The sequence below is a fragment of the Sarcophilus harrisii genome, chromosome 2 (genome assembly GCF_902635505.1).
Source record: "Sarcophilus harrisii chromosome 2, mSarHar1.11, whole genome shotgun sequence".
NCBI classification, from domain to species: domain Eukaryota; kingdom Metazoa; phylum Chordata; class Mammalia; order Dasyuromorphia; family Dasyuridae; genus Sarcophilus; species Sarcophilus harrisii.
In genome coordinates, this window is record NC_045427.1 from 527,827,292 (window position 1) to 527,847,366 (window position 20,075).

Consider the following 20,075-nt stretch of genomic DNA (forward strand, 5'->3'; position numbering starts at 1 on the left):
ATCACTTTTTGTTTTTGTTTTGTTCCTTTTTGTGTGTGTTGTTTTGTTTATTTTTTTATCTATTTTAAGGCAGTGATGTACTTGGAGGTACATTCTCATAGGACCCTTCAAGCATACCCTGTGTGCCCACCTATGCTCTTAAAGTCTATAAAGCTGTTTTCTATCTTTACCTGTTATCAAGTCACTGTTTCTTGAATTCTTATGTTTTATGTTTTCTTTTCATAATTATTTTCTATCTTATTCCTGGTGGTTAGGCTTTCAGTGTGCCTTCATTTAACTGCATCCCCCATCTTAATTCCATTTTTGTAAATTGGATAAACAAACAAATTAGGATTCTGTGTAAAGTATAAGTAAACAGTTTCTGAATAAGGACCTGGAATTCTTATGAACTAAATGCATGAGATTTAATGCATAAATTTTGTAAAATAAAATGTATAAAATTTCAACTACTCATCTTACTTTTCTTTCTTTTTGTTTCTTTCTTTTTGCTGAGCTCTAAATAACTGAGTCACTAAGGAAGGTCTCTTTCTTATAAGTGAGGTATTAATGTCATTGTATGATTTTTATGAAAGAAAGCATTGAGAAGTCTTCAACTTTTTTCATCACCTGGTAAATGTATCTTAACATATGCCAGCTCTTCTATACATGCTGCCTAGCCCCAGGGTTCTTACAGAAGGTAAAAACACAGGATGGTTCCATAGAAGCATATTTAAAAATCTCCTTTTTAAAGTAAATCTGAAAACACTAAGAAATACTAATTTTCTCTAAAGCCTTTTCCAGACTCCTGGGAAAAAACCCTTTTAAAAAAAAGTGAATGACAAAAAGACACAAAGGCTTTCCTTAGGAATATATTGTAAAGTTTTTAAACCTTTAAACAAAGAGGAACTCAGTTGTCTGGTTTATATCAATGCCTTCTTCACCTAAGAGCAGTCTCCTCTTTACCAGTCCATTTTAAATATTTGCAGCACCAGCACCCACCCTTCTCCATTGAAAAAGGATTAAGCTGAACAGTGAGGTTCTTTTGTTTAATTCCAAGAGGGATGAGAGTGGTCTGGAAGGGAATGGGATGTCCAATAGATTACTCAACAATTTTGGATTATTAACCCAACCTGAATATATGTTATGTATCTTTTCCTACTTTAAGATTCCCATCTTTTTAGAACATTCATTTGGGTAGAGGAGGGAATAGGGAACTATGACAATTTAGATATCTGTTTTAAAATATAGAAAATGACTTAGAGATTAGTGCTAAATTGTATAAAACTTTCTGTCAGACTGAGACAAAGTATAGTATTACTATTAATATATATATTTAACAAAAAACAGCAACTATTATCACTATAGGCAATTCAAGTGCAGGGATTTCTGGAAATTCTGACCCAGGAAATATCACATACTTGGTCACTTTGTCTCCAAGGGCAAACAACAGCACTATGTGTTTATTTAATTGTGGGTATATGGGTGTGTCTCTAGACTCTCTTTTTGAAAACAATGCACACAAGCTGGAAGACTGATTTTGGACCAAGAACCACAGTGAATAGAGAATAAGATTTGTAATCAAGAAGGGCTGTGTTCCTAAGCAACTTACTTAAACTCTATGTGCCTCAATTTCCTTTTCTGTAAAATGTATGACCTTCAAGATCCTGACCATAAATTCATCATTCTATAATGTAGGATCTCATGACCTCTTATTACAGAAGTGGAAAATGATGGCTGAAGATATCTCAACAGACCAAATTATTAATCTAGAAGGCTGGTTTTTGGTTTTTCTCAAATTTTTATTTTGTCTTTATTCTCTCATTTCAAATGGAACCCCCAAAGAAAAGACAGCTAGAAGAGACAAAAATTCAATAATCTTACTGCTATACAGAAAAGGCTGTAAGCCACTGAAAAGAGAAGTTTGTCTGAATTTGTGAAAAAATTGGTTAAAGCCTCTGGGTCTCAGTTTACTCATCTATGAAAAGATGGAAGAGATAATCTGTAAGGACTCTTCCAGAGCTAATAGTTTGTTATTTTAATGAGATAGTTAGTATAATTATCTCATGAATTATTTCTATGAAAATGAGTGGCTCCAAATTTTTCAAAACAGTTGCTTCACTTTAATAACATAAACTTTAGCCCAGGCCAGTTCTCATGGATCACACTGGAATCATTAGAAATGTTTTATTTCCCTCCCTCCCTCCTTCCTGTCTGTTGCCCTGCTTTAGCCCTCAAGGGTTAACAGCATCTCTACTCCCCCAAACTGCAAGGTTGGCAGAGCTGATTAAATGTACATGAAGAAGGTAAAGATACAATATTATTCTTGTTTTCCCTTGGTTTTAACAGAAAGCAGTGGAAAAACTACGTGAGAACTGAAACTTGGATTGGCCCTGGTTAAGACATTGAATGAGAAACGTTTTGGCTGGCGGGCTGGAGGAAAAGCAGAGAACAGAACTGTTCTGAAAACAATTCTTTTGAGGGAACAAATAGGTAGGAATGTATTCAGAGTGTCTCTGCCAAGAAAGACAGTGTGTCCATTCCACTGGTAGCAAGCCAAGCCCCCCCATTGCTCTGGACAACACAACAGAATCTGACGAAGTCAAAACACTGGCTGCCAGCTGCTAGAGTGATAGAAGCAGGGTGAGCCATTTCATAGGAGAGCTCTCTGCCGGAGTCTAGTGGTGAGATTTTCTAAAGAATAAAGCAATGATCTTTAGGTTCTTTCCGTTATACCTCACTTTTCCCTCCTTAATTTCCACATCAATGCCCTTCTTTCAGAGAACTGGGGCTTAAAACCTTTTTTTCTCCAACATGAGGAATAAAACCTAAACAGTGAAGTATAGGACATCCTTTTCTTACCCAGTTTTAAACTAGGGTTTTTGACTGGCTCAATAGTCTGACTAATAGAAAACTATCTTATATCGATATCAAATAACTTTCAAACAATTTGAATGAAATAAAATACAACTGACACTAAAACTCTACTGAACATAATTGTATTTTTCTGCAACTTGGAAAGCCTTTTGGGACCTGGATCAGATGATTCACAATTATCATTACAGTCATCAATTAGTATTACATTATTAAAGCCCATAACTACTAGTTAATAGAGCTTTTTGGTTGATAGAATGTCCCATGATAGAGACTTCTCTCACTGGAAGAGTAAATTTCCTGAACATCTATGTAGTTTGTATATTCCATACAGCATTTTTTTTTAAATGGAAGAAAACACACACATAATTAAGTACCCTAGAAGGTAGCTAAGTAATATGGTGGGTAGAGTACTAAGCTTGAAATCAAGAAGACTCATCTTCCTGAGTGAGTTCCAATTAGGTCTCAGATATTCATTAGCAATATGACCCTGGGCAAGTCACTTCACCCTGCTTGCCTCAATTTCTTCATCTATAAAATGAGATGGAGAAGGAAAAGACAAACCTCTCCAGTATCTTTACCATAAACCCCAAAAGTCAGACATGACTGAAATGACACAGCAATAGCCATAAGCCAGTCACTGTGCTGGATACTTTACAAATATTATCTTATTTGATTTTCACAAATCCTAGGGTGTGGGCACTATTATTTCCATTTTATAATTGAGCAAATTGAGGCAGAAAATAGGGAAATGCCCCTAGGATCCACATAGCTAATAGATGTTTGTGATCCTTCTGATTCTAGGTCTAGCACTCTGTACTCTACCCACTCAACCACCTATCTGATTCTAATAGATAAGATTGATTTGAATTCTAAATTGATATAATTTAGATCTTTCTGTGGCCATTCTTTCATGAAACTTTAAGAAAAATATCACCTTCAAATTATAAATTAACTTAATGTTTATACCCTAACAATGCTCAGAATGGTTTTAACTTGCATCAGAGCTGAGTGAAATGAGCAGGACCAGGAGATCATTATATACTTCAACAACAATACTATATGATGACCAGTTCTGATGGACCTGGCCATCCTCAGCAATGAGATCAACCAAATCATTTCCAATGGAGCAGTAATGAACTGAACCAGCTACGCCCAGAGAAAGAACTCTGGGAGATGACTAAAAACCATTACATTGAATTCCCAATCCCTATATTTATGCCCACCTGCATTTTTGATTCCTTCACAAGCTAATTGTACAATATTTCAGAGTCTGATTCTTTTTGTACAGCAAAATAACGGTTTGGTCATGTATACTTATTGTGTATCTAATTTATATTTTAACATATTTAACATCTACTGGTCGTCCTGCCATCTGGGGGAGGGGGTGGAGGGTGGGAGGTGAAAGACTGGAAGAAGAGGTTTGGCAATTGTTAATGCTGTAAAGTTACCCATACATATAACCTGTAAATAAAAGACTATTAAAAAAAAAAACTTGCATCAGAAAAAAACAAATGAATATTGATGACAATAACAACTTTGCATACATATTTGAAAAAAATGTTTAACTGTGAATTTGACCATGAAGAGCCAAAACCATGTTCAGAGAGATATATGTGACCTTTGGTTTAAAGTTCTAATGAGACAATATTTGAATTGATATTAGCTTAAATTTTAAAACAGTAAAATGTATGGGAAAATAAAGAGATTAAAAAAAAAAAAACAAATGCTACACTATGAAGCCAAAGAACACTGGATTTGGAATGAGAAGATGTGGCTTCAGATCCTCCCTCTGTCATGTAGTACTCAGTAACCTTGAGCAGTCATTAAATCTCTTTATGCCTCATTTTCCTCACTTGTAAAATGAAGGAGTTGGACTAAGTTGCCTTTAAGTCCTCTACCAGGTCTGATCCTATAATCCAGAGACATGTTGAGTTTTATAGTTTCTGCATGTAGTTATTAGGGAATGAGGTAACATAATTTAATCCTCAGTATATTGTCAGATAGTTCTACTATACTAACAAGATAATAAAATCTGAAGGTCATGGCTTTTTATACTTTACAAAGTATTTTTATACACTACTTAATTCAACAAACATTTAAGTGCCCATATACTAATGTTACTTTGTACCAACTCTATGAGATATACATTTACCCATCTGTCACAGATCAAGACTAGGCTAAGTGATTCAACATAGGTTAGAGTCTAGTTAGGAAAATAGTCTTTACAATGTACTTCCTACCTAAGGTTTATCTACACTGTCCAAAACTCCTTAAAGAGAATAGTTGAAAGATTAAAAGCCCTGGATCTAGTATATGTGACTCTCCAGGCTTTTATCATATGTAAAATGAGAGAGGTGAACAAGATGCCCTTTTCCATCTTTGAATCCTCTGGCTTCCTGTGGTCTGGTTTGGTCCTTCCCACAACCCCTTTCCAAGTTCTTGTTATTCTGATTATTAGCACTTGAGCAAAATGGTCAGATCAAATAACTTCAAGGAATGAAGAAAACACCCAAATAGACACAACATGCATCATGATAGCATCACACACACACACACAGAAACAGGAGATAGACTCATGATTTCATTGGTATAGGAAACTCCTAGATCAATGTAGGTCACTATTCTATCTGTAACTTACAGAGAGCTGTCTGGAGCCTTAAAAGGTTAAGTGATTAGCCCATGGCCCTACACCCAATGTCTGTGAGAAGAATTCAAATTTAAGTCTTTTTTGGCCCTGTTGACCAGTTCTCTGCACATTGCATCACACCATGGCTCCTATGTTTATATATGTATGTATGTATGTGTGTATATACATATATATATATATATATATGCTTGTGTGTATATGCTAACTGTATGATATTGGGCAAGTCACTTCTCAATGCCTCAGTTTCTTCATCTGTAAAAAGGGAGAATAACAGCATCTACATCACAGGATGTTTGTGAAGATCAAATGAGATAAGTATATTTTCTTTAAGTACTATAATGCTAGCTATTATTATATCTAAAGTTTCTTCAGAAAAACCTGGTAAACTGAGTAAAACAAACATTTTTATTCCCACTTTACAGATGAGGAAATCAAGGCTAAAAGAGGCTAAAATGACTTGCTAACGTGATGGAACCAGGACTTAAATCTGATTCTTGTGACTAAGGCAAATTAGTCCTCTATCCATTATCATACTGCAATGACTCCAAATAAAGCCCAGATCCAGATGCTTGCCATCTGCAAGAGGGTTAGTTTCTATGGGAAAGAGCAATTTGAGTACAGATCAGACAGATCTTGGTGTCCCATAGTGACCATCTGATCTCAGTCCATCATTCATACCAATCCTTCACCTGGCTAGAAAAAGCTTCAGGTTTCTCTTTGGTCCTATTATTACTGGGATATCTGCATGTTGCAAATATTTCTGGGAGAAATTTCAAACATCTTAGATTCCATACAAAGTCATCTTAGTTGATGGGAATGTCACTGACTTGGCTGGTTAATGGAGTTCAAACTGACCCAGGACCAAGAAAGAACTTTTCCCCATGATTGAGGAACAAAAGGAAAATAGAACATTCTTTTTAGGGGGTGGTGAGAGAGGAGTAAACACTCCCTTAAATTTCTAAATTTAATATGTTCTGCAGGCCTATCAGTAGCTCAGACTCATTACTTTGAAACAGTAACATCTATAACCAAAAACATAGGGGAAGTATATAAGAAAGGTGAATTGAGAGTTGAGAGAATTATCTAGGTAATTTGAGAGGGAAAAAAAAATTTAAACCAGTGGATAAGATAGCAGTAATTTATCAGAAAATAAATTGTCCAGAATGGTGGTCCATGCTTCCTAGTGTAGACACTAAGAGACAAAGCTTTGAGTATTCAAAAAATGAAAACGATATGTCTATGGTAAAATAGACTCGTTCTAGAATCTTCGTGTGTATATGTGTGTGTGTGTGTGTGTGTGTCTTCCTCACCCCTTCACCATCTCACTTCCAATTCAAATAGAAATGCTAAAATCTCTTATATTTCAAAGTTCCCGAGGACTGACCAGTGAAGTAAGAACACAGGTTGGGGATTTTTTTTCCCCTTCATTTTTTCATTTTTCATTTTCCTTCTGCCTCATTTTTTTGACAGAGATTATTATAGAAAGCTTATATTGCCTCATCCTCCACCCCCCAACTTTGTAGGTCAATAGTTGCTCTACCACCATTTATAATACACAGCCACATGGTGATGTTTCATCTTAGTGTCCCAGTCTGAGAAGAGAGCAAAAGAGGAACTGAGCTTGTTTTCTCAGTACTAAACCAGCCACATCTCTCAACTTCGAGCACAAGCCACAACTTCGGGCACACCCCCAACACTGATTATGCCCCACCACTAGATATATGGCCAACCTGACAGTGCCCCCTAATTCTGATCCATATACCCCCTTAATCCTCACCACATACCCTCAAACTTAACCATAAATTCCCAATTCAATTAGATTCATCATTCCTGACCACACTCCCTCCCTCCCACTCCGACTCTCCACTTACCCTTCAACACTGAGCACACCCATAAACTCTGATCGTAGATCCCCAACCCCGGCACTTCTACCATTACCTACACTCTTAAATAGAAATAATACCCTACACCCTCAGTCCTACAAACACTTATTACCCTAACTCTCCCTTACGCCATGTTTGGGGAGTTGGGGAGAACACAAAAAGACGGGAGAAGATAGAGTGAAAGGGGGGGGGGGGGGGAAGAAAAGAAAAACAAACAAAAACAACCAGAAAGCACAATTTGTACCGTGGGGGAAGAGTAGAAGTAAAGGGAAAGCCAACATAAGACTGAGGCTTCCTTTCTCCAATTCAATTTATGTATTTGAAAGAGCTTTGTAAAGAGTCAATCTAAGTAGCTCTGCTATTGCGTGAGTATAGGTTTAAGCAAGTGAAGTTATATTCAGAGTGTTAAGTTTTTTAGTATTTTCGGAGATGTCTTTAATTAATACTAAACAAATAACTTATTTATGTACAGATGGACCAGAAAAGTGATGTTTTTAGGGCTGTTGGTCTGATCAGGCACAAAACTGAAAAGATAAAATTAATAAATTAATTCATTTTGTCTCATAAGGGATCTTTTAATACAGTTAGGAGGAGAGAACAACTACTTTCTCACGCCTTTTGTTGGTTTAGTGTAAAATTTAAAAAAAAAAAAAAGTGTCTCTGCAATTAGCAGCAAGCTTAGACAAGTACTTCCTCATATATTGCGCTCATTCAGGCCATGTCACGCCATATTCCAGACCTGTGTCCTGGCCTGCGGGATTATTATTTACCTTTGTTTACTTGCAGCCCTTAGCAGTTAAGTCTGAGCTGTATATACACAGTGTCAGCAATTGTAGAAGGCAGGACTTTTCCTATTTTTTGATGATGAGGTCTGGATTCCTGGGAAGGAGCTCCAGGCAGCCCGGTAAACAAATGAGTGGAATTAAAAATTAAAAACGTTTCGTAAATAGGAAGTTTGTTCTTTCCTGGAGCAACAACAGGCTTGGATCTGGGTGTGGAGCTTCGGGTTGTGTGCGTATGTATGCGTGTACATGTGCGTATATATGTGTGTCTAAGAGAGATGGAGCCCGAGTATTTCCACTGTCTGGCTAGTTGGGTGGGGGAGCTTCCAACAAAGAAAACCCACTCCCCCCGGATTCAGTCCCGTTTCGTAGCAGAGACACTCTTCCCTGATTCTTCCCTAATGCACACAGTCAGTACTGTTGGCTCTAGTAACAACAAATTAAACCCTAGAGCACTGAGGGGGGAAAAAATTACAGGAAGAGGGGAGCGAAGAATGTGCAGAGTAGCTGGAGAGCGCCGGTGTCCCCGGGTGAACCCGACCCGGCTCGGGCTCCTCCCCTCGGTTTCCCTCCCAGCCCCTCCCAAATTCACTTGGGCTGGGAAAAGGAGGGGGTGGGGGGAAAGGAGGGCTTTCCCCGTAGTTAGCCTAGTCCTTCACCCAGTCAACAACTCCGAAAAAACGTGCAGCTTCTTTTTCCTGGCGTTCTACAAGGAGAACGCAGAAAGACTCGGAGGGCTGGCGCCGAGCCACTCCCCTCCCCGAGACAGCGAGGAAGTGGGACAGGAGCGGGCCGGAGCCATCCACCTGCCCCTCGGACGCCCCGCCCGACTCCCCGCCGCCACTCGCGCTGGCTCGCCCCGGGGCCAGAGGCTGACCCTTTTAAGTGGGGCGGGGTCGCCCAGGCTCCGAATACTGGGAACCTCTCGGGGCGCTTCCCCAGCCCCGACCACCACCACCTTCTACCTACGACCACCACTTGTTGTCCTAGTCCCTGCGTCCGATCCTGATCACCTCCAAGCTTGCTACGAAAGACACGGAGACCGTGTTCTCCCTAACCTCCACCTCTATCCCCTAGCCGTGATGGCTTCCCACGAGCCCCACTGCCTCTACCAGAGGCAAGTTCCGCGGTTTCTAAGCGCACCCCGAGAGCTGAGGAGGATATTGGATAATAAATGACAAGCCTTGGAAGGGAATGGAAGGAAAAATTTGGTTCAAGGTTTCTAGGAAGCTGTCGGGATCCAGAACTGATGCAGGATAGCCGGGGCTGGAGCAGTACCGGTGTACCTCGCTGTATGCACTAGTTTCCGAGCAAAGTTTTGTGTAAATCGAATTTTTATAAACCAGATCACATTGTGTACGCGTTGAGGGAGTCACTATTTAAAGCAATTCTCCGTGAACCCTTTCTCGGAAGGGATGAATCATTTTGAGATGAGAATAATCCCATCCCCGGGGGTTATTTCCCGTATGAAATCCCAGATCTTTTTATATCGAGTTGGCTTACAGCGGGGTACAGCTGTAGAGAGGACAGGTAGCTTGTGGGTGGGGAAGACGAAAACGAGCTGAACCCAGAAGGTTTTTGGGGGTTTTTTTTTGTTTTTTTTGTTTTTGTTTTTGTTTTTTTTTTACTACCGTTTACAATCTTGATACCTGGGGGACAGGGGTGATGGGAAAGGAGGGAAATGGATAAGCACTAGTGTCACTTACTGTCCACGGCACTAACACGGCACTTTATTCTCGTCACTTTAAAACATTAACAACAACCAGGGAGAAAAGGTGTTAGTTCACTGAGTGTCTGGCACCAGGTGTCAGCTTGGAAACGTCCAAGAGACAAATCCTAACGTTGGCCTTGGGGGGTGCCACTCCTTACACAGTTTAATGGCTAAGCCACTGGCCGGCTGGGGACTGACCTGTATGAGTCCTTAGGTGAGCTTTGAGGTGGGAAGATTTGCCATAAACTTTTTCGCAGCCCGCGTAGTGGCATCTGTGCTTTTTCTGAGGTGACTCGGGGTCAGCTCGGCTTCTCCCCCGTCTGCTCCTTTGTTTGAGGCTGGGCTCGCTCCCTGCTGGACTAGTAGGTGTGGCCGCTTCTCCACTCCATCGGCGGTCCGGGGAGGCGGCTTCCTGAGCCGGCTCCCCCGACGGAGAGAGGCGGCTAGGTAATTTCTCCTTTTTGGAGACAGTTTCCCTCCTCTCCGTCGGCGGGGCTGGAGCTGGGACGTGTTGGTTGAGATCAGCTAAAATCCTGGCCACCACGATCAAAGAGGCGTTGTCCTTGCCGGTCTCTCTGCTTTCTCGCCTCTCTTCAGCGTTCGGAAAAAGAGGGGCTGTTGTGCCTTCGAGTGAAGTGTCGGGGTCCTCTTTGGGGCTATGGACAATCGCTCGATTGGACATGGAAACAAGGCACTCGGCTGCAAAATGATCCACATAGGCGGCGGCTGCCATTTTACAGAGAAATTGTTTGTTTTAATCTCGAATTGCACTTTTTCTCTCTTTGCATAAAAAAAATATATAAATATATCTCTATATATCCAAGCTGGTGGGCGGAGGGGGTGGGGGATGGGTCTTCTCTCTCTGGGTACGCTGCGAACTGTGAGTGCTGGGTTTGTCGCTTTACCAAAACTGCACTTCGTCCAGGAAGATCCCACCCGGCCGGTCATTAAAAAGTGAATGCATTTGAAGTCCAGTGAAAGGAAAGAGAGGAAATCCCAGCTCAGGAAGCTGCGGCTTCATCGGCTTCAAAAACTGATTTTTTTTTTGAAGGATGCCAAATAATAAACATTAAAAAAAAAAAAATATGCCGCTGGTCTACCCCTTCCCTTGCATTGTGACAATACAACAAGCTTTGCCCGTTATTGCTGCTCTGAGGGTGTTTCAATCCCGGGTGTGGGCGTGGTCTGGGGAGAACATCTGGGCCCGACGTCACCCCAGAAGCCACATCCTGGGGCAGATCAGGTTAAAAAACGTTCAGTTGCGGCTGAGGCTGCAAAGCTGCATGTGAGGAGTAGGCAGGAGAGGCAGGACCTTTACATAGAGAGAGAGATGTGTGGCTTGTGCGCAAGGACTGAGGGAGGCAGCCAGTACGGGCAAATGAAACGGAGGTCGCCATTGGCCTGGGGAAGGCCAATCAGCGCCATGATGGGGAAACTTCTACAGTTGCAAGTTTCCTGGAACCAATCGGATTCCTGTTACAGGCGAGGACAGAAATTTGAGATAAGCTCTTGGCTCGCTTCTGTGAAACCTCCTTAAAAGCAGCCGTAGGGTTTCTGGGTGTAGTTTTGTGGAGATGCTCACACCCTCGCCCCACCCTTACCGCCACCCTCGCGCCTTGGGCATCTCATTCAAGGGCTTGTGCAACGATACAATCTCATCTTTGGCTCCGCTGTCATTTTCCTGCAAAAGCTGCCCAGCTACCTCTGAGAAGCCTACCATTTACACAATTACGCACTCTGATTACTGTTTGTGGCATCTTTGGTTCGGCTTTTACCAATACACACACATATACATTCATGTTCATATACTTTGCATATATAAAACCCTCGCCTATGAGCAGGAGCAGAATGAGATGTGTATGCAAAGGGGAATGTGAACCTGGTACCGAGCTGAGTGGACTCCAAAAACACTCGCTCCCAAGCAAAAGTCCTGTACGCTTCCCAATCCCATCCGTCATGAACGTTAAATACTTCTTTAAATCACCAGAAGTCAGGGACCTGAACTACTGAAATCTAAAAATCCCATTACCAGCCCGTCCCACCTCACCCCACTGCCAACACACATTCATAGCCCCTGCAGATGTTGCTGCCTCAGTGATCTGCCCAGACCGAAGGAAACGCAAGACAAAACCCAAGAACCCGTGCTCCCCTGCACATCAAAGCTTGAGAAGAAAGAGGAAATGGAAGTGTTTTAAAATTATATTCTTGACCCTTGAACCCCATCTGCTCCACCCTCAACAATCTACTTGTTGTAGCCGTGTAGAGCTTGTGGGGATTTCAGAATTTTGGAACCGAACAATGCTTTTAGAGATTACGGTCAGACTCAAGTAGGTTAGATTCAGTGTACAGGGAAATACCGGGGTCTCCTGATTCCTAGTTTATGGATCTTGACTAAACGGTTTGATGGAGAGGAAGAGAATTGAAAGGGCTAAAGAGAAGAATAGGAGGAAGGTTGTAGAATAATTTGCTTCCTACAAAGAAGTAGAAATAGGGTGAAAGATATCAAAAGAAAATAAAAATGATCTCTCTCTTCTTTCTCTCTATCCCTCTCTCTTTATCTGTCTCTCTCCTTCCCTCCCTTTCTCCCTCAGTCCCTCACTTCTCTCCTCCCTCACTTCCCTCTCCTCACAAGCACACTTATTTACCACTTGAAGTTCCCCATTCTTCTTTTCTTCTTGAAGCTACTGAGACTTCAAAAACCACCAACTTCTGCAGACCAATGCCACGGAACCACACCCCTCGGATCAGGATTTCTAATGGGAAATTCTCAACGACTGCTACCCCTGTGAGCTTCTAGCTGTATTTGTCAGACTTCCCCTGAGATATTATTACTTAATTTTAAAAATTTAAATACATTTTGTTTTATCAAATCTTTTCCTTAATATACCTCTCCCAGGGCTGTTGTGAGGGTCAAAGGAGATAATATATTTTTAAAAGCACTTAGCACGGCATGCACTTGTGCCCTCCCTTACAGTCCCACTTTCCCAAGAGCCATCCTCCATAGTAAGAATAAACAAGAGGGAGGAGGGGGAAACAGTACAGGAAAACAAATCAACTTTAACTAAGTTTTAAAGTACCTTTTCATCTTAAAGAAAGTAGTGCTTAGTTTTCTATAACTCAAAAGCAGTGAAATGATTTCAGCACTTGGCACACAGTAGGTCCTTAATAAAAGCTCATTGATTTGGATTGATAGAGACATGGAGAATATGAGAAGAGAATAGAACCATTCCAAAGAATGTAGGATTTAAGATTATAAGGGGGCAAGTCTCTCTATACAGGAGTTGAGACCAGGTTTCTTCTTTTTCTTTCTTTTCTTTTTTTCTTTTTTTGCCAGGCCTATTACCTGTGTTAATTTGAATACGTCATGAAACTTCAAAAGAAGGAATTGGGCCAATGCTCCTTGATATTAAATCCTCATTCTATATCTTGTCTCTCTTCTTTTCCCATATTCTCCAAGGCCTCTACAAATTTAAGTCAATGAGCTTTTATTAAATGCTTAGTATATGCCTGGTGTTCGACTATAAAAAAACAAAAAAGGAAACAGTCTCTGCCCAAAATGAATCTCCATTTTACTGATCAAATGACTGACTGATTGAATATAACATATACAAACTGTTTTGAAAACCTTAAAACACTGTAAAATGCTAGCTATAAATTTTTCATTATTGGCATTACATCAGATAAGGGCTCCTTCCCTAGTTCTAGCCTATCCACCAAATACAGCAGAGCTTTTGCAGCTTCCACTAAATAGCTCTCCTAAATCTGGCCTTGATAAATGACACCTGGCCTACTAGACTGCATAGCATATCCCTCTCTTCCTCCCCACAAAAAATAAAAAAGCTTGAGAAGAGACCTCCCATTGACCTGTGGACAAGTCATCCAAATGTAATGCTAATGTTGGTGGCTATGCTAATATTGGTCCTGGAAAAAAACAATAGGACGGGAAATGTATACTTGAGGGAATGTGGGGACTCACTGCTGTGTCAGTCTCTGTTAGGAGGAAGCACTATAACAATTAGAGAAACTGGTTGGGAAGAAGGGGAGGAGGGTGTTGAACAAAGATGTTGAGCAAGAGGAAGCTATTAGAAAGAGGAAAGCCTGATGCTAAGGGATTGCATGCCCCCCCCCCCCCAAGGAAGAGTACTTTCAAAGTAACTCTTGGAACCTACTGAATTAGTATTCAAGTGTGAGCAATTTCCTCCTGAAACCAAGGGGTGAGTTTGGGTCTACATCTAAAGGGCTTTATTTTTCTTATTCCCCAAGAAGACTAGGAGGACTATCTCTGTCTTGGACAGGAAAGAGAAGCAAAGGCATCTCTCATTTTCCTAATATCTGCAAAAGCATCTCTCATTTACCTAATATCTATGTGGTTGATACCTTGAAATCTCCTCCCATTGGACTAAAATGATTGTATATTTTAAAGATTAGTTTGATCATTTTATGCTGGAGTAAGAACCTAAAGAACTGAAGATAGAGATGGAGAAGAATTCAAGTCTAGATCTTTCTTTGTGGTACTGACTTTTATTATTAAAGATTGAAAGGATGCTTCTAAATAATTTGCATAAAAACCTTTGTCCTGTCCAGATAACAATTCGAACTGTTCCACCATTTATATAATTCATTGAGAATTCATAGGATCTTAGATTTAGAACTGAAAGGGAGCCATCAAGAAGCCATCAAACTCAACCTTCTCTTTTTCCAGATGAAAACATTGAGGCAAAGAGATTTGACTTGCATGGAGTCTAAGACATAACTGAAAGAGGAATTAAATTCAGGTCTTTAATACTCAAGTTCATCATTTTGAAACTTTACTGCCCCTATTTATTTATTCATGTGGAAAATCTATCCCAATCTCATCTCCCAACACACAAATGTTCTGTCTCATCCAATGTGAATCACTCACTGTCCCCCCAAATGCCTTTTGTCCTTACCTGTGCACATGTCACACCACCTCTCTGTTCTTTTCCATCTGAAAAAAAAATTCTGCTCTTTATTGAATGAACTAATGAACATTTATTAAATACTAATTATATACAAGCTACTGTGCTAAATTCAGGTGATAGAAATAGAAAAAATAAGACATTCTGCTTTCTACTTTCTAATAGAATAAAACACTTAGAGGGGATTGAGAACCAGGAGGGGTATTTGTCTATGAAGATAGAGACTCAGTGGATTCTAAGAGCCACTTAATCCATGAAGCTTTCTTTGGTTACAATGAGCTCTCCTTATTCTGAACTGTTACTGCCTATAACACATATTTAAGAAACATATTGCCTTATTGTTTTTCCTATCTTTCTCCTCAACTTTATTGATTGTTCATGAGGGCAATTACTGTGCTTTCTTATAAATTTTCCTGGTCAGATTTAAGGCATTGCCTTCCATATAATCAACAACTGGTATGGGAGACAATGCCAAAATCTAGGTTCAGATCCCACATTTACTAATTGTGTTATTCTGGGTAAGTAACTTCATTTCTTTGAAACTCACTTTCCTAAACTATCATAAGAGATACTGATATTGTGCTATCTCTGCAGTAGGATTATTGTAAGGAAAGTGCATTGTAAACCTTAAAGCATTATGTATGCTTATATGGGAATTCACAGGATCAGAGATTTAGTTCAGGAAGGAACTTAACAAGTCAAGTAGTCCAATACCACCATTTTACAGATAATCAACCTGAAGCTTGACAAACAGTAGATGTCTACAGTAATGTCTATAGTAGTAATCAATTAATATTGATTAATAACAATGAAATAAAAAGTAATTCTGATGCAATGGAATGAGCACTGGATATTGAGATCAGAACTTGAGGCCCATTGTTCTCTTATTAACTGTATGGCTTTAAATCAGTCATTTGACCTCGTGGAATCTCAATTTCTTTCTGTAATGGGAATAATAGTACCTGTCCTGCTTACCTCATAGAGTTGTCCATATAATCGTGGATTTAGAGTTTAAATAAATTTAGAGATCACTCAGTCCAGAGGTTTTCAACCTTTTCAAGCCTCAGGCCTTTTGACTAATCAAATCTTCCTGTAGCTCCCATTCAAGAAGATAGAGACAAGACTTGTAATCTCACTAGTATAGGAAACTCTTAGGTAAGGAGACTCCCTCTGCCCCTTCCAGTAAACACCATTTCTGAAAATTATAATTTTAGCTGTTCTTAGCAATGAGAAGCTAAGGGGATGCTAAAATGTGCCCTTTTCCTGGCTCTGAAGTTAGTTCTTTATCAATTATACCACATTGCTTCTCAATCCTTATTCAACAGGCAAGTTCACCATTCACATGCATATAAAAAATAAAGAAATTAATTTTTATAAGGAAAGATTTATTTGGTAAATAATTACATTTTTTAGTAACACAAAATTGTTCAATTGCTACAATCAAATAACTTAGTGAGGCCCTTGGTTCTGTTTTTTTGGTTATATAATGGTTTTATTTTAGATATAGTCTTTGAAAGGGATATGCACATATATAGCATTCAACCTTTCTTACTTTGGATTTAACTAAGAACACACTTAAGAATTTTGATTCACATAAGTTTTGGTTTTAGTCAGTATAAGTCATTCTTTCAGTTGTCTCTTTTTAATTTTAAAAATTTCTTTTTATGGTTACACATGTACACTAATTTTTAAAAATATATATTTCTTTATGAATCATGTTGAGAGAAAAAAAAATCAGAACAAAAGAGAAAAACCACAAGAGAAAACAAAAAGAGAAAAAGAAAAAGTGAACATAGTGTGTGTTGATTTACATTCAATCTGCATAGTTCTCTTTCTGGATGTAGATGGCATTTTCTATTTTAAAGTTTATTGGGATTGTCTTGGATCACTGAACTGTTGAAAAGAATAAGTCTTTCAAAGTTGATCATTGCACATTCTTGCTATTACTATGTACAATGTATTTCTGGTTCTGCTGGCTTCCCTCAGCATCAGTTTGTGTAAAACTTTCCAGGCCTTCCTAAAATCAACTTGTTCATCATTTTTAAAAATAGAATAACAATATCCCATTGTTTTCACATACTATAATTTATTCAATCATTCACCAATTGATGGGCACCTATTCATTTTCCAATTTATTGCACCACAAAAAGAGCTGTTACAAACATTTTTGCACATGTGGGTCCTTTTCCCTCCTTTATGATTTCCTTGTGATACAGACCCAGTAGTGGCACTGCTGAATCAAAGGGTATGCACAGTTTGATAGCCTGTTGGGCATAGTTCCAAATTGCTCTCCAGAATGATTGGGTCATTTCACAATTCTACCAACGATTCATTGGTGTCCCAGTTTTCCCACATCCCCTCCAATATTTATCATTATTTTTCCCTGTCATTTTAACCAATCCGACATATAGGGGGTGTTATATCTCAGAGATTTTTAATTTGTATTTTTTCCATATGACTATAGATGGTTCTAATTTATTTCATCATCTGAAAATTATCTGCTCATATTCTTTGACTTTTTCGCATTTGGAAATCAGTTGTCTCTAATTTTTTTCAGATGCACTATAATTAATACTCTCTTTCTTATCCGCCCAGCCCACACCTCCTTCTCACACTTCCTTTTTTTTTTTTTATTAACATTATTGGGAATATTTCAATAGGATAAAATGGTAATTTACCAAATATTTTTTCTACCTCCTTGACAATTTTCTTGTACCTCAGAGAGCCCATGCATTTACTTTCATGATGGGAACTTCCAATCTGGTTCAAGCCTTCCATATAATATCTGAGCTAGGGCTTGAAAAAAGAGACAGAACTCAAGAGAGTTAACCATGCTCAAAGGGATCTATCATTTCTTCAATTGAATAATTCCTCACAGCTCTACATTACTACTGGAAAAGCATAGCTTTGACTATGTGGACCTTTGTGGACAAGGTGATATCTCTGCTATTTTGTATGTTATCCAGATTGGCATATCTTTCCTTGCAAGGAGCAAGCATATTTTAATTTCATGGTTACAGTTGCCATCCTCAGTGATTTATGAGCCCAAGAATATAAAATCTGATATTGCTTCCACGTCTTCTCCCTCTATTTTCCAGGAAGTGATGAGACCAGTTGCCAGAATTTCAGGTTTTTTGTTTTTTTGTTTTTTTTTTTGACATTAAGCTTCAAGCCAAGTTTTCATACTCTCCTTTTACCCTCACCAAGACACTTCTTAATTCTTCCCTTTTTCATAAGGAAAGCACTTTGTAATTCCAAAGTTAATAGAAGCAATAATAGTTTTATCTGGTCAAAATTTGGCTATTTTTAAAGTGGAATAGTGTGAAACAAGGTTGGAAAGAAGGGTAGCAACTTTATTGTAGATCTTGATTGTTAGTCACTGTATAGTTTTACCTTACAGAAAGAAATCCACTGAGTTGTGAGATAGAGATGGCATTGTTTAGAAATAAACAAATCAATTTGACTAATGTCTTTTTTGTGTTTTTGTTTTTTTCTGAGTCAGTTGGGGTTAAGTAACTTGCCCAAGATCACACAGTTAGGAAGTGTTAAGTGTCTGAGATCAGATTTGAATTCAGGTCCTTCTTATTTCACAGCTGGTGCTCTATCCACTGCACCATCTAGCTGCCCACTTTTTGGTATCTTAAATGAACTGGAATGCTTTCACAATTGAAAAAGAAAATTTTATAAATGTTCTGATTTTTTTTTCTCAGAGATTCTTATCATTTCCTAATTTGGGCTGAGACAGGAAGCTGAACAGCCAATGTGCTACTGTACATTATTTTCTCAATCTGATGAATTGAAACTAAGAATACAGAAGATCTCAGGAAAGAGTCTGTTGGAAAAGTTTCCCACCTTGTTTCCAGGAAAAGGAGGAGGGGCTGGGAAGAAAAGGTCAGGGGGGCCTGGGTCAGTGTTCATCAACAGCTAAACTGCATCACCTCCCATCTGCCAAATTTTCAGTTGATTGAACTGAATTGGAAGATTTCTACCTCTGAAGGCAAAACAATGCAATGGAACCCAAAGCTACCAGAGGACTATGGCCCATCACAGAGGGCTGGCTGCTTTACATCAACTTAAAAGGGTGAGAGAAAGGAAATAGCTCTTTGCTTCCTATTGAGGGACCACATGGACGTCAGCTCTGGTGGATAAAAAAGTCAGAGTGACACAGCATAATGGCATTAGGCATCTCCTTTAGAAAGTTGAGAGAAACTTCAGACATAACAAATGTGGGAGCCCTCCTTTCTATCATCTTTATCCCCATACATTGGAATGCAATTTGCAGACACAATTAGTGGCAGAATGTGATACATACACATCCCCTCCCCATTTCTCTCCTAAGCAGCCTCCTCCTGCTTCCCACACCTGCTGCCCCCAATTCCCACAGCTTTCTTTCCCTCCCTTTGCCTCCTACGCCTTTGATCTAATCACATTTCCACTGAAATAAAGACCTTGTGGTTGATGGGTTTTGTTTGCCTGTAAGATGGGAATTATATTGGAGTTTAAATAAATCTATAATGATTTAACTGTTTGGAGAAAAGGGGGTGAGATGGAATTTTCTGAGAGGTGAAGAAACCTAATTTAAAGACTTTGGAGATCATTTAGTACACTCTCCACATTTTATGGAGGAAGCCTCTGCCTGAATATGAATGGAGTTGGAGTACCCAGGTTCAAATCTTCACTCTGCCAATACTACTGGTGAGATTTTGGAAAAGTTTCTTGACAATCTTGAAGCCTGATTTTCCTCATCTGTAAAATTAGAGTGTCAGACAAAATAACTTCTAAGGTCTCTTCCAATCTATATGCTATGGTCCTGTGACTCTAAGACCCAGAAAACATCTGTGATTTGCCCATTGTCACACAGGTAATAGAACTAGAATTCAAGCCCAGGAATTCATTCCATTACATCTTCAAGCCAGTTACCTAATTTGGATATCTCACCATTAAGACTCTTCTTTATCTTATACATTTAGAAGATCAAATGCCAGGATCCAAGGGCATATGGAGTGGGGAATCAAGAATAGCAGTGAAAGGGAATAAAAGAGCCATATATTTAAATATATGACTGTGTATATGTATGTGAATGTATATATACATGTGTATATACATAACTTATGCATGCAGATATGTGTGTATGATCAGCTCCACTTTGAAATGCTTATAAAAATTAGTAATCACTTTTGTTTTGTCATCCTTGAGGTTGAATTTCATTGTCTTTAAGATGATACAAATAATAATGTTTATAATTATATATCTCTCATG

At 39.2% G+C, this 20,075-nt stretch overlaps 1 protein-coding gene across 1 annotated transcript in view; it reads right to left on the reverse strand.

Moving 5' to 3' along the window:
- Positions 1-11,224, reverse strand: part of KLF13 (Kruppel like factor 13) — a 97,789-nt gene extending 86,565 nt beyond the window's left edge. Inside the window, exon 1 of the mRNA XM_012542982.3 lies at positions 10,075-11,224. Within this exon, the coding sequence (XP_012398436.1) occupies positions 10,075-10,609 (535 nt within the window). The 5' untranslated portion in view covers positions 10,610-11,224. The remainder of the gene's footprint in view (positions 1-10,074) is intronic.
- Between the last annotated feature and the right edge of the window lie 8,851 nt (positions 11,225-20,075).